The sequence below is a fragment of the Micromys minutus genome (assembly GCF_963924665.1).
Source record: "Micromys minutus genome assembly, chromosome: 2".
Taxonomy (NCBI): Eukaryota; Metazoa; Chordata; class Mammalia; order Rodentia; family Muridae; genus Micromys; species Micromys minutus.
In genome coordinates, this window is record NC_137971.1 from 3,464,555 (window position 1) to 3,480,408 (window position 15,854).

Below are 15,854 nucleotides of genomic sequence, written 5' to 3' on the forward strand. Positions count from 1 at the left end.
TGTGTTAGCAGTGTGCAGGGCCATTCCCTAGGCGGGGTCCTGGACTATGGAAGATGGAGGAAGAGCAGGGCCATTTGCTGCTCACTATCCCTGACTACAGATGTGTGACCAGCTGTCTGGACCTCCCTGCTCTGGGATCCCTCAGCTGCAGCCAGAGTAAGCACTCCCCTCTAGGTCCCTTTTGTCGGGGCATTTAATCACAGGACTTGGAAAAGAAACTGAGACAGGCCAGGAAAACTACTTCTGCTAAGCTCTTACCACAAATAACTAGTGCAAACACACAAAGAAACCATCTAGACGTCTATTTATACAAATGAACAGTGTGCCAAGGCGGGTCAGGCAAATGCAGAGAGACTTAGTAACAATGTATGAAATGAAAACCCCTAACAATGGTGGTGCTAAATGTTACAGCCTGCCCTGAACACAGAACTGTTCTTACTGCTTCCCCTAAAATGTATCCTAAGAAAATGCAAGAATGTATCCTAAGAAAATGGCTGCTTCTGTGTGTGGCCCCAGGAAAGTAGTTTGGATGAATCAAGACAGAGATCTGACTGGAATACTCATGAAGACTAAACACACCCACATAAAATCAGGCAGAAAGTCAGTAAGAGCATAGGTACCTGAATTACCTCAATAAAAAAGAAAATAATATATAAAAATAAAATCCCAAAGGAGTGCATTAAGATGGTGAAAATCCTGGGCATTTTTAAAATCTACATAATTTCTCCAGCTTTTTCAGACAAAAGGAAAAGACTAGATATCATTTCTAGAACTTGCTTGCTTTTTCATAAATTCTACTCTCTCCTAAGAAAGGAGTATATATGTAAATTTTAAATTTAAAAAAGAAATAAAGAAACCTCTAGGCCATGTGACCAATTAGATTTGAGCTGTTCATGAAGACACACTATGTGCAGCCTGGACAGGATCTAACGTCACCTTTGGTTACACAAATTACAGGACACTAGATAGGAGTAAGAAAAAATATAAACGCACAGGTCTCATTCTGTAGTCCTGGCTGACCTTGAATTCACAGACCCACGTGCCCACGCCTCGAGTGCTGGGATTAAAGTCTCACCATGACACCAAGTTCAAAACTACCAAACTTTTAATTTACAAATCTAACATCACACTCGTTTTTCTTTTTTCGTCTCATACTATGAATTAGTTTTTAAATGTAAAAACACCTCATTCTTTTTGTTAGTGTGTAGGGGTAAGCAAGAGTGTGTGCACACTACAGAGTGTGTGTGGACAACTCGCTGGAGTAGGTTTACATAGGTCGGCCTGGGATCAAAACTCAAGTCATTGGTCCTGGGGCCACCTGCTGAGCCATCTTGCCTGCCCAGAGTTAACTTTAACATTTTTATTAACAGCGTTGCCAGCTTTCTGAGGATGCCCTGTTGAAGCACCTAACTCTTTATATTAGGTTTACCTGACATTAACCACATAAAACCATCAGTCTGCCTATTTACAGCATTTCAGAGCAACAACCTCTAAAAAGAAAGGTATAAAAATATAAAAACTTGTATTTTATGAACATGTAGATCTTTTTCAGAGTGTCCTTTACTGTCCCGTCTCAGTCCTGCACGAGGGAGGCGGTGTGCGTCTGTCGTCTTACACTTGGGAGGTACAAACACCAGGAGCCTTGGCTACGTAATTAGTGAGGCCATCCTGCGTTAAATCTGTCTTCTACAGTAATTATTTTATTTATTGTATAGAGGCATGAGTGTTCACAGGGGCCCACAAGGCCAGAAGTGGGTGTTGGGTCCCTTGGAGCTGAAGAAGCAAGGGCCACCTGCTGTGGGTGGGTGCAGTGCTACAGTCTGACGCCTGAGGGACAGGCAGTGAGTCCTCACCTCTCCAGCTCCAGTGTCCTCAGTTTTGTGTCAAAACACACAATAGATGTATAGACATTCCCATAACAGAACAGTGAAGCACTCATAAAATGTTCTGCTTCAAAATATGATCATATTCTTAATAACGGCAGACGCACGTCACTGGATCAGGGTTCCGTGGTCACAGAGGCACTGAAGAACAGGCAGGAGAGAATTTCAGTTCAAGATACACTCTTTTAAAAAAATTGAATTTTTAGTGATGTGCTACCGGTGTCTGCCCCAGTGCACAGCTATAGGAGCTGAGCTCCGTTGACACGGTATGAAATAAATCACGCCTTAGGCTGTTTACATTTTGTTAGTGCTTGAAGCAGAAGTTTGTGCATTTACAGATAGTTATTAGGAAACCGTTTTCCTTTTCAGAAGCACAGCGGCCCATGACTGCAGCCCACCGGCACTCCCCAGCAGCTGTGGGCTCTGCAAACACAGGACAGCTCACCGCTGAGCACTAAATCTATTCAGAGAATTTCAGAACAATGAGCGCTGCCGGACCCCGGTCTAAACAAAGCAAATGCAATACTTCTGTGAGACCAGTGGGGCCTGCAGCTCAGACCCCAGTCTTCTGTAATTAGAATATTAGCTTCTTCACAGGAAAAAGACTAAAGGAAGAGCAAATTCAGAAAACATCATTCAGAGACATTGAGACATCTTACAAAGAACAGAACAAGTGTGGGTCAGGATATACACCAACCAGGAACCGACCCTCCCAGGCCGGGCTCAAAGTGTCTTGACTGTGTCGTCTTCTCTCTCTGTCTCCCTTAGAGTTATATATCCACAGCTTAAAACACTGGGCTTCTCGGATTTGAGTTTTTTAAACGTCAGCTCCTCTGGCAGAAGGGATGTGCAGCACTCGAGGGACCTCGAGATGTCGCCGATGGTCCACCTGTCTTCCGGGAGGGCGTGCTGCGCCAGTGTGAAGGGCCCCTGTTTGGTGCGAGTCAGCTCCAGCACGCTGGCACAGGAGGACAGTTCTACAGCACCCAAAAGTAAAAACGCAACGTGAGCACACAGTGCTCACAAGTCGCAGTCTTCCAGTCAACAGAACTCACCTCTGACCTCTCGGGGTGCCAGCCCAGAGCCTGAGGTAAGTCAACACCTACGCTGGAAAGATGTGCTAGGAATTTAAACTCACACTTGCTTTTCCTACTTGGCATCTGAAGCAAGCCCAGGACATAAATATTCCCATTACTCTGCCAACAGGATAATGTGACATGTCCACTGTCGTGTGACCAGGGAACAGTGGAGGCAGAGCCGGAGCTTTCTGGGTACGTTTTAATTGATTTGCATCAATGTAAATACGTTTTATAAGGATAACGTTTTTTTCCTGACCTCTACTTTCAGATAAGAAGCTTTGTACTGGGGAAAATGCAGGCTTCCACCCGCTCTGGCCTGTTCACGGCCTGCCCATCTCCACGCTCCTTCTCCATAACCAGCGCCTCCGGCAGCCGCTGGGGCTCAGAAGTGCACACCATAAACCCACAATGCATCTGAGCTAAAAGCAGCAGTTCGGCTCCTCAGCCAGTCCTCGGGAAAATGAGAAACAGAAATTTCCCTCTCCTGTCAGAAAGGAGCGTTTACTCTCTAAATGATGGCTCCTAATTCCTTCTCCGCTTACCTTTGCCAATGTCACTGACCAAGCTCCGGATGTAAAAGCCTCCTCCGCATTCAACATCTGGAAAGTTAGCAGTGCTGTATGAGAGGCTGACCTCCGCAGAGCCCCACTTTCCATAAAAACGATGCTCTTCAACACACATAAAAGCAACTGTGCAAACAACTGAGCCATAGAATATTTATGTGCAAAACCATAAATTATTCATCCAGCAGCATATGTGTTTGTGAGATTCAAAAGTCTGAGTGTGGAGTAGGCAGAAAGTCATGAACACATTTTAAATTGACTGGCAAGCCGCACCACGTTAATGTCTAAGCCTTGTTCATTTAATAAATTTGAAGTAGAAATCCCTGCTCTGCTATGCTAGAGCTCTGCCAGCTAGAGATGCTAAAAAATATTTTCAGATTGGTATACTTTGTTCATTTACTATGCTTGAGATGGTCAGAAATCAGATTTTATAACATTTGAAAAAATGCAGAACCAAACACCAACCAAAACTCCCTTTGCCAAGGAGAAGTCCTATGTTGGAGTGGAATACACAGAGAGTCCCATGTACTTAAGTGTTTCCTTGGAAGTATTTCTGAGCAAATCATAACCAACACATAGAATAAGTCTATGCCACACAGTGCCGTTGAGCTGACAGCGCCTGTCTCAGGGCACACATGGCGGAAAGCAGGGCGGGCAGCAGGTACTCATCGACACCCTGTGTGGGGCAGCCGCACACTCCACGCCCCATGTTTGTCTCTAGTTGCATCTAAACTTTTCTACAGCTCACATCCACGGCAGCTGAGACAGGCAGGTGGTGCAGCACCGGGTGAACCAGGGTGACATCTACGTGACACCCAACTTTGCAGAAGAACTCTGCAGTAAAACACTGAGACACCTCTCTGACTCACAGGCGGCCAGGAAACCCCATCCCAAGGTAGAGTCTGCACTTTCAGAGAGTGAACGGAATGGACAGCCTGGGAGAACTGGGGTTTTTGTTTGGTTGGTTGTCTTTTGTTTTTGTTCATTTGTCAAGTCGTTTAGAGCCACAAGGCAGAGTCCGGTTGTAATCACACCACCGTCTGCAGGGATTTACTGTGTATCCCAAGGAGACACCGTGGTGGTGATGGAAGGAAAGCCCATGGAAAGGGCTCTAGTCACAGTTCCTGTGGAACTATTCATTGGGTCAGAAGCCTGAGGACAAACAACTATAGAGCCTTGTATAATCTTAAAACTGTAAAAACAAGGATTTTGGCTTTTTAATTTACTTCAAGTATGCATCACATATTGAAATTGACAACCTGAACTAAAACTGTAACCAGGTGTCCAACAATACTGCCAACTTAGCTATTTTCACATCAATAACTTGCAGTTCACAAAGAAGAGGCCGATAGAAATCAGTCTGCTTTTATAGCCCTTCATCCCAATTAACTAAAACTGCTGTTTTAAAGATCAATATTTACTCTAAAATAAAATGTATTAAGTATGAAAAAATGAAAGAAAAAAGTATCTGTAAGATAAAAACTAATTTTTTTTAATGTTTATTTATTTTAATTGTTACATGTGTGGTATTTATTTGCACATATGTCTAAGTACCATGTGCCTCACCTCATTCCCAAAGAGGTCAGAGGTCAGAGGTCAGAGGTCAGAGATTCCGGAAGACTGAAGTCATGGATGGTTGTGAGCCACCACGTGAGTGCTAGAAACCAAACCCAGGTCCTCTGGAAGAGCAGCCCGTGCTCCTAACCACTGAGCCATCTCTCCAGCCCCAGCTCTAAAATCTTGAAATGTACATCCTCTATGTACTTTACTAAAGAGATCCTAAGTGTTTACTTCCAAGTTCACAGTAAGATGATTAGAAAACAGGAAAATCCGTCTAATGTTATCTAGAAACCTCTAAGAAGTTAGTTACATTTACCTCATGAAATCAAACTGTAACTTCTCTGACATTTAAAAGAATTCCAAGACCACAGAGACAGGTCCATTCCAACCGTGGAAAACTAGACACACACAAAACAAAGATACAGGCAAAGCAGATGGTCTCATATCTTACCTAGCGTGAAAAAAGGTGGCTGGAACTTCAGGAGGGAGATGCTGTGGACAGTCACGGGCCTGGCTGGCCTGGCCTCAACTGCCTCCCCTCTCTTCATTAATGTAGAAAGTCTCTGTCCGTCCTTCTTCAGCGCAGAATAGCTTGTGAAAAAAGGAGAGAGAGTGGGAATGAGAAGGTGAGAGGCTGAGGGAGGAATCCCAGGCAGCAGGGAGCAAAGGATGATGAACAACTCCTCCCACTGAGAAGCTCCTCCCACTGAGAAGCTCCTCCCACTGAGAAGCTCCTCCCACTAAGAGCTCTCCTGAAATTCAACTTGTCCTTCCTCAGGTTCTGCCCCCGATCTGAGACGGGTGTAATAAGCAGTAGACAGCATCCATTTTCTTCTTGAACATTCCTGGAGGCAACCTCATAAGCTCCTAGTCCCCAGCTCAGAAACAGCTTCTCCCTGAAAAATGTCTCACACAGTAAACACCACAAGCTTGTGATGACCACAGAGAATGCTAAAGCGTTTCATATACAGTAAACAGATATTTAACTTAGCTCAACAAATGATTCAAACATTCAGTGCAGATTTTGCTGAAATGTTTTGTATTTGAGAAAAATCTTAAATTCTAAAAGAACTATCAGTAACACATCCTGACGCATCCTGTAGATACGCAGGTGTTTTGTGTCAAGCAGCAATGTGCACACAAACACGCCTGTGGTGCCTCCACCTCCCAGTCACCTGCCAAATCCTAAGTACCCAGATGACAAGCATCAGTTCTCCCAGAGGTCCCGAGTTCAATTCCCAGCAACCACATGGTGGCTCAAGACCATCTATCCTGTGATCTGATACCCTCTTCTGGTACACAGGTGTACATGCAGATAGAGCACTCATGTAAAATAAATAAATCTTGAAAGAGACTTATTTTTTTAAGTTAAAATATTCTGGGGTCAAACACTCAGCACTTGGGATGCGAGTCTCCAGTCGGTTGCTCCTGCACGGTCCTCTCACCGTGGGGGGCGTGGCCTCTCTGGACTCTGTCACACCCTGACTGCAGGTGGACCTGAAAAGCCAGTGAAACTGGATGCAGAGGCCAGTACCATCCAGCGCAGAGCGAAAATACACCTTTGCCTTGGAACAAGCTTTGCGTCCAGGCTGGGTGGGCTCTTCTCTTTTTTTCTTAAGACACAGCAAAAGAAAGCCCACTTTATTCTAACGAATGGTCAACCAACAGATAAGACATAAATTCAATAACTGAACTTACAGGGGGGGGACTTGCATTATATTCCCAGTAAACTTCTGCAGAACGCCTTCGATATCTTCTTGTGTTATTTTATCTGCCAAAAACGAACCAAGGGAAGATGACAATGGCCACAGAAGCAACAGACCCAACTGTGAGTCTTTTTCTTTCCTAGTAAAACAGAAATTACAGGGGGCTGGAGAGATGGCTCGGTGGTTAAGAGCGCTGGCTGTTCTTCCTGAGGCCCTGAGTTAAATTCCCAGCAGCCACCTGGTGGTTCACATCTATGATTGTTGTCCTAATGGACCTGAGGCTCTGTTCTGGCTGGAGGAGGCATCAGGTACATGGTAGTGTGGACATGTGTAGGCAAAACATCCACACAAATAAATAGAAGACATCTAGAGACCTGCCAACTGCCATGCTATGCCTCAAGTGCTGGTGAGGAGACCCTCCCTCCGCTCCAGAGTGGCAGGGCAGAGGACACACAGAGACCGGCCTGGCCTGGCCCCACGAAGGGTCACACCGTGCAGTGCAGGAGGAAGATGTCCATACGCCTGCCTCCTACCATGTCACCTAGAGGCTCACTGTTGCCACGACATGCAGTGTAGACAGGAGAGAAGAAACACACAGCATGGCACCGTGGAGAGATGGAACTGTGGACACCCGAGGCCATGTTGCCTGACCTACCTCTCAGAGCCACGTCTAGATCCATGGCTATGCAGTGGCGGGAGTCAAAGTCAACGTCCATGGCTCCTATCACCCTAGAGACCATGGGGACATCCCTGCCTGGGACCATGCAGATATGCGAGGGCTGTGCAGAGCTGGCCCTGCCCCACAGGCCGAGGGACTCTGGAGAAATAGCCCCATCTTTAACTGGCAGCAGCGCTTGGGAGAGCAGGCCCTGAGCCTCGCTGGGCAGCACCGTGGAGCTGGCCTGGTGGCAGGGGCGTGGGTAAGCTGGCCCTCCGGGCATGGCTGTGGGAGAGCTGACCCCACCACACTCTGCTGTGAGGTGGCATACGTGTGGGGGAGATGCCCTCCCTCCCTGGTCCTTCACCACCTGCAGCAGTCAGGACAGCTGGCCCAGGACATGAGAGTGGGTGAGCTCGCTCTGCCCCTTGCCAGCTGCAGCACTCAGGAGGTGGCCCTGGGGAGAGGTGCGGGTGAGCTGGCCCCTTGGGCGCTAGCACCAGAGAGCTGGTCTCAACACTCATGCGCTGTGAGGTAGAGAGGACAACTTACCCCTCACCACCTGCAGCAGTCAGGAGAACTGGCCGCAGCATCTGAGCAGGGGGCTTGCTCCTCACTGCCTGTGCCACTCAGGAGAGGGGGCCCTGTGCCCTGACTGGCTCTGGAAACGTGGGAGTGAGTGAGGCAAGGGCAGGAAAGCAGGAGAGCTGCCCCTGCCTCCTGCCACTCAGGCATTGGCCTGGCCAGAGCAGTGTGGGGGAGCTTGCCCTGGCGCTGCCCTGTAAGCCAGTCAGCTCAGCTGCCACCAGACCCCGATCCAGGGCTTTGAGTTGGCCCACCCCAACATCTACATCGTCTGTGAACTGATGGAGGACACGGAAGGGGTGGCCAGTCCTGGTGATCGAAACTGCAAGATCTCCATGACACAGGGCAACAAGAACCAGAAGTTCCAGTGAGGATCCGGTACCGACATTGTCACAGAAACCAGAGACCTCGAACCAAACCGATGACTCAGTGCAGTGAACGTGTGTAAGTGAAGATGTGTGGACAGTGGGGTGTGTGTGTGTGTGTGTGTGTGTGTGTGTGTGTGTGTGTGTGTGTGTGTGTTATTTTAGGGAATGTTGCAAGGGCAGAGGGTGGATATAAGGGGATGGGGTGCATGACATGAAGCTCACAAAGAATCAATAAAAGTTAAAACAACAATAATACCAAAAAATAAAAATAAAATAAAAATCTAAACGTTCCAAAAAGCAAACCTTGAGTTTGCCATGTGCCAAGTTCTCTGCACAGCCACACAAATGAACAAATGAAATGATATTTGGACCTGCCTTCTGTCCTATCGTGAACCCCCAGATTCTCTAGTCCTCTTTACTTGAGCTTTGATGCCACCATCTAGTTCATGTGTGGTGTAATTAGACATATAAAAAATTAAAATTAATTTTAAAAGAATGAATGAATGAAAACAGCATAAACTACAGTGCACGGCCCACAGGCCAGATGCTGCCTTTGTTGAAAAGAATATGCATTAATAAGATGAAAAGAAACTTATTTTTTTATAGACACTTAATTTCCCGTGGTTCAATTCCCACCCTACCCCAATTATTCCTCACTTTAAAAGAATGCAACATATATGTATCAGGTGAGTCTGATGTGTCTTTAGAAAAGTCCAAGAAAGATATGAAATTAGCTACAGACGTGGTCCTATGGAAATCAATACGGGGTGATCACTGGGCAGACTGCGAGTCCAGTGCCTGTTCCCTCGGAGAGGACAGTGGGCGCAGCTGCACTGTCAGGTCACTTGATAGAATTTAAAACTCAGCTATGCTATGGAATAAATCTCACACACACACTCGACACTGTCTCCAGGCAGGGTATTGATCTGTCTCCGACCCTTCTCTGCTCTCGGGACTTCCCTCTGCTTTTAAATGATCACTCTTAGTCAGCTTAAAAACCAGCCAGAAAGGGAACGCACAAAGCCAGGACTTTGGCGTGCTCGGTAAGCATCTTTAAAGGTGGATTTTTACAAGATTTAAAGATGTACAAAGCTCTCCACATGCCAGGCACATTTTCAGGTCTGTTAGTTGCAGAAATCGCGCTCTGCCTGCAGATGACCACAGCAAGGAGGTCAGCATCTCGGCTCTCACACTTGTACATGAGTCTTTACATGCCTCGGAAACATCCTATAACTCATCTAGATCACAGCCAATGTTTTTATTGTTTTTCAGAAAATTTAAACTTTTAGGTAAATGTATACATGATTTGTTTGAAAAATACTAATCAAAAATTATTGTGGCCTGAATTGTTCTAAACCCATGATAAAACTTAAAGGGCATCGGGAATAGTGTGAACACCCAGCAAGACAGTCTTAGCCTCACTGGGACCCTGTGAGCTAAACAAGAGCAAGACTCAGACAGTGAGCAGCTGCAGCCTCCACAACAGCCCAGACAGCAGCTCCGCCTTGTTCGCTCAGAGTCTGGGTGAAGATTTTCCCATTAAAAAGTCTCACTCTACTGTGACATTAAGAAGTGACTGCAGGTGGCACCTTAGGCCAACCCGAGCTTGCCAAATCTAGGTGCCTATGCTACCACCAGGCTGAACTTGCTAATGAAATGTCATGGTTGGTAAAACTACAGTGTGCGCACTCAGCCAGGCGGTTCAAAACAAGACCAAACGGCTTTGGATTCCCACCAGGCTCTGCGCCTCCCTGACACCCCTGTTCTGTGGATGTGCTTGCCCACTGCTGCTTCAGTGGCTTTCTCATTGATGCATGTGTGTGCACACACACTCGCAGACATATATACTACATGCAGACACTACACACAGACATACACAGCCAATGCACACACACATAGATACCACACTCACATATGCACACACAGACACCATATACATACAGAGAGACATACGGAAACACACATACAGACATAAACCCTACACTCAGACACCGCACACACACACACATAGACACACACACACAGGCACATATACAGACAGACAGACAGATAGACAGACAAACACTGAGACATGCTCCTTCTCATCATACTTTCTAGCTCAGGCATCTGTGACACACGCTGATTGTTCTGCAGTTTTCACAGCTAAGCTATTAGCTCACCGACGAAATCTTGGGCTTTGAAGACAAAGACAGTTTTTCCTCAGTGATAACACACACTATAAAGATGGCACTCAAGACATTCTTGCTGAAATTTAATTTGCTCAAGGTAATAGAATCTCCAGGTTGAAGGACATTTAGAAGTCACCAAGGCTAATAATTCATCCAATATTAGGACGACCAGACAGAAAGCACACAGAACAGGTTACTTTATGATAAAACGCAAGCTTCTGGCACATGCAAACGTAGTGAAGCCTGCTGGCCGCATCTAAGCCCAGTATTAGTCCAACCGGGTGCTGTCTCATCGCCAACAACGCCTCTCTGAAGGATGCTACAATAGAAAATTCTCCACATCAAGGGCACCCAGTGACGGACCAGAGAAGAGAGCAGCTCGGGTGCGGGCCTGGGTCTCACCCTCTGCTCAGGAAATAATGAGCCACACTGTGAGAGCATTCATTTGATCTGCATTTTAACAAGTATTTCTCTAGGCTTCAGTTGTAACTCCATAGTAAAGCGGCTGCCTAACGAGAAAAAAAATGTCCTGAGTTCAATCCCCAGCACTAAACATATGCACACACCACACACACACACACACACACACACCCCACACTTACATACACCCCACATAGACACACAAACATACACATCATACACACACACTACACACTCCATAGACATCCACTCACACATATACATGCACACACATATCACACACCACACACATACAACCCACATAGACATACACATACACCACACACACACACTACACATACCCCATAGACACACACTCACATACATACATATATACTCACATACACGCACACAACACACGTTCACACACCACAAAGACACACACTCACACACATACATACCACATACAGACACGCACTTCACACCCATGAAATTAACATATATATAAACAAGCTACAAAATCCCTGTTTGCTTACAATGCATCCATCCTTCTGTGCACACAGCACAGTGGTTGGTACCTGAACAAGGCTAAATCCAGTACGACAGAGGTAAGCACAATGTTCTACCACACTACACCATTACTGGACAGTCCTGCCAGCACTGCAGCTGCTAAACCAGCAAAGCACAGTCAACCACCGATTCTGGCCAGTCAGCCTAGCACGAACAGTAATTTCTGAGAGGAGAAGGCAAAGGCCTTAGAATGTGCTTCTGCCTGGAATGGCAGAGGGAGACACCCAGGTAAAGATCAGGATGGCCCTCAACAGGTCAGTGGGTGGAGAGTCAGAGAGAGGCCTACTCAGAACTTGTACAGAAACACAAAGAAAAAAACCAATGAAAAATAAGTCAGAGTACGAACAACCTACGGCTTAATGTGCAAGTGACCAGACAGAGCAATGAATGGGTGTAAGAACCACAAACAGAAAAAAGGACAGCAAAGGATCTAGGACAAAAGCAAGCATATGAGGTACCTGGCTTCTGACAGATGCCCAAAGGTATGTAAGGGAGCAGTTTTGCACCCACACACTCATACACTCACATGCCCCTGAGAGCCACACCTGAGATTATACACGGAAATTAACCCCCAGTGGAGCAAGCTAACAAAGGCTCACGGGGGAGGGGGCAGACTGGCTGACCTTGCTCTTGGCTGATGGGCAAGTCACTTTGTATTTTCTTATAGCTTTATAGAGTTCCATATTATGTCAAAATAAAAGAATTATAAGGGATATTATGAACAACTTCACACCGATTAAGTTTGGAATTTGAGATCCTCTAGACAGGACTGTGGGGAGAAACGCTCATACAATGAAGTATGGAGTAGAACGGCAGACAGTGAGTTCAAAACAGAGTTCAAGGTTCGTAATCTGAAACTTTCCTTATAAAAGCACATCTGGTGTTAAAGTAGAAAAAGGAGTGATTTCAACTGGATACAAGTTCTTCCAGAAAACAGAAAAGATGTTAAAAGCCAAGAAAAGCAGGGCAAGGGCACATCGCAGAAGTAAGGCCACCGTGAAGCCCTGGGTTTATACTCGAGCACCACAAAGCCATCACCAGATTTTAAAAACAGTAACATCAGGCTGGAGAGATGGCCCAGCAGTTAAGAACACTGGCTGCTCTTCCAGAGGGCCTGAGTTCAGTTCCCAGCACCCACATCACAACCATCTGTAATGGGATCCAATGCCCTCTTCTGGTGTGTCTGAAGACAGATACAGTGTACTCACATACATAAAACATTCTTGAAAAAAAAAGGAAGAAAATAAAACCATCTTTCACATCAACCTAATTCTTGGGCCCAGTCAAAACTCTGAGAGAGTAAAGTTGGGGACCCAGGGAAGAGAACATAAACACAGATGCAAACCCCCCTGAATCTTCACCTGTGACATCCAATATATAATACATAGCTGAATCAACTCCAAAAATGTGCAGTTAGTTTAACATTTGAATATGGAGAAAACAAAATAAAACAATTCAAGAAAAAGTTGGTTAACGCTGTCTTCTGGACACGGCTTGGCTATCCCACTCATGAACCCAGGGCAGCTACAGTTAGCCGCACAAGATCTGCCCTCCACTCCTCCACAAATTTACTTTCTGTTCATGATTTAAAAGCATATCGAAATTCAGCAAAAGAAAAAGGGTGACTTCTTTCAATAAAATAGCTATTTTTGGAGGGGGTGGGATACACAAGGTGGGCAGATCTAATTTTTCTCTAAGATAGCAGATTTTTTGGTGTTGAGACAAGAAAGGACCAGCTTGCTTAGCTAACGATGGAGATTCCAGACAAAGCCACACCTACTAGGGCTCTTGATTTGTGACATGCAGAATCATGGGGAAGGAGCAAGGCCAACTGGATACCCTCAAAGGGAAAGCGATAGATATTAGAGGCAAAGCAATAAACATTTCTACAACACAGAAAAATATTTTCTTGTTTAAAAAATTATATGTGTTTATGTGCATGTTTGTGTGTGTATGTACGTATCTTTGTGTGTGTGTGTGTGTGTGTGTGTGTGTGTGTGCATGCACGCACGAGCGAGAGAGTGTACATGCAGGTAGATGTGAACTCTTTACTCAAACACTCAGTGAGACAACTCAGCAGAGAAGGACTCGGGCAACACACCCAGGCTGTAGGCACGAACTGCTATGGAGCTGTCCTGTGCCACCCCTGCCAAAAGCCACCCAGGTCAGCAGACGGCTGCCCACTCGCTGGAGTGCATGAAGTGAGTCACACTGTTGACGTGACATGCTGGTAAGAGTGTGGGCCACATGGAACTTGCACAGTGTTGCGGAAACACCACTTTGGAAAACCACTGTACCATTCCCACCTGGAACCCAGCAGCTCTGGGAGTCACAGAGAAATGAGCACAAAGTGCAGTTTGTCCTGTGAAATCCCACATGTCTAATAACAGATGAGGCCTAGGTCCAATGCTCAGTGATATACAGCGCCTGCCACGGTGCATGAGGTCCTGGATCCAACACCCAGCAAAACCAGACAAACGTGCAGGCAGGAGAGATGCTCGGTGGTTAAGAGCACTGGCTGCTGTTGCACAGGACCTGGGTTTCCCAGAGCCCACATGGTGGCTCAAAACTGCCTATAACTCCAGTCCCAGGGGATCAAATGCCCATACATGGAGTGTAGACCTGAGCATGTGCATACATGCCCATGAAGAAACTCACATAGACACATAAAATAAATATGTAAACCTTTAAAAAAAAAAGAATGTGTGCTGTGTATGTTACATGCGTGTGTGAAGTGATATGTACATGTAAGCATAGCAATAAAAAAAAACTTCAAGATATGGTGATATGTAATACCATGGATGGTACACGTACACATGGGAGAATCCGAACACAGAAGGATACACACTGTGTAAGGCTTCTCACTATAATTCAGAAGTTCGAGTCAACCTTGGGAAAAGGAGGAAAGGCTGTGGCTCCCGTTGGGCAGGAAGGAGGGGTCCCAGAACTCTGTTTCTGGACATTTGATTCGTGATAAGGAACTGAACTGTGGGTCTGTCTGCTGCTCACTCTAAGAGAGCCAATCACAACGCAGAGATACAAGTGACGGTAAGGGCTCCGGCACAGGAGACCGCTAGAACCTCACCGCACATCTCAGATCATCTTTGTACTCACTGAGTCGCTGACACAACCCTCTGTCACTGTGCAGTTGGTGGTTCCTAGCTGCTACTTCCTGGAGCTGAGGTGTCCCATTGTCTGCATCTGCACATCAGTCACTCGATGTATCACTCCCTCTTTACAGCCTACAGACTGCCATGTTCACTTTACATACATGTGTCTGCAGACAGGTCCAGGCATATGAAACACTTGCCTCAGAGGACTGGAAACAATCCCCTCTTAAGGCAGAGGCTAGACTTTAACCCCCCCCCCCTTTTCTTGTCCTAGTAGCTTTACCACTGTGGCTTCAGACAGCAAATATTTGATGATTTACTGAGGGAAATGAAAAAATCCTGCCAATCTGCTAAGAACGTCTGGAGCTGTCAACCCCCAAGTCGCAAACACTGCTCTGCAGATGGTGGTATGGGCACGCTTCTGGGTGTCTGACAATGGCTACTCTTTAGGAGTTACCACACTGGCACAGTGGGCTTTCACTTTTTAAAAGAGAGAGAGAGAGAGAGAGAGAGAGAGAGAGAGTAAGAGAGAGAGAGAGAAAGAGAGAGAGTGTGTCTATGTGCATGTGTAAGTCTGTGTTTAAGAATGCATGCACATGCCTGTGTGTGGGTGCCCACCCACGAGCATGTGGCAGGGGCACACATGTGAGGTCAGAAGACAACCTTGAGTCCTTGCCTGTCAGTTTTATAACCTCAAGCCTGGGTCTCATTGACCACCTCCTTACTGTCCCCACAAGTCATCAATAATCAATCAGGGAGTATCACTTGCACTAACTAGGCTTCATTCTAACTACGAAAGTCTCTGGTTGGACCACCAGCTCCTGCTCCAATCACTATCAGTTCTGTCTCGACGCCAGCCTTGCGGTCACGACGTGTCCGTGTGGCACCCAGTCTCCTTTTAGAACCACAGGAAGCTAAAGCATCACTACTCTGGGGATGGCGGATGAAGAGGTAGGAAGTGCTCACAGCCCAGGCCAGGACACGGTGGACAGGGGTTACATCTTGCTCCAGCTGTGCTTCCTCCTCACACCCTCCTCCACCACAGCGCTGAAGCTCCCTTTCCCGCTGCGCTTGGCCAATGGGGATGAGGATATGGGAGGCTTACTTGTCTATGTGCCACTGACTGGTCAGCAGCAGGGCCTTGTCTCTCCCCTTAAACTCCACTGGCTGGAAGTTATAGCTGGACTTCAGCTGAATAAGGGTCT

The 15,854-nt window shown here is 46.4% G+C and overlaps 1 protein-coding gene across 1 annotated transcript in view; it reads right to left on the reverse strand.

The window, feature by feature from the left end:
* Nucleotides 1–1,172: 1,172 nt before the first annotated feature.
* TRUB1 (TruB pseudouridine synthase family member 1) overlaps nt 1,173–15,854 on the reverse strand; it is a gene marked incomplete at its 5' end in the record, with an annotated part of 36,520 nt that continues 21,838 nt past the window's right edge. The window contains 4 exons of the mRNA XM_080912594.1: nt 1,173–2,860; nt 3,505–3,561; nt 5,537–5,676; nt 6,784–6,856. Coding sequence (XP_080768720.1) covers nt 2,607–2,860; nt 3,505–3,561; nt 5,537–5,676; nt 6,784–6,856 — 524 coding nt within the window. The 3' untranslated portion in view covers nt 1,173–2,606. The remainder of the gene's footprint in view (nt 2,861–3,504; nt 3,562–5,536; nt 5,677–6,783; nt 6,857–15,854) is intronic.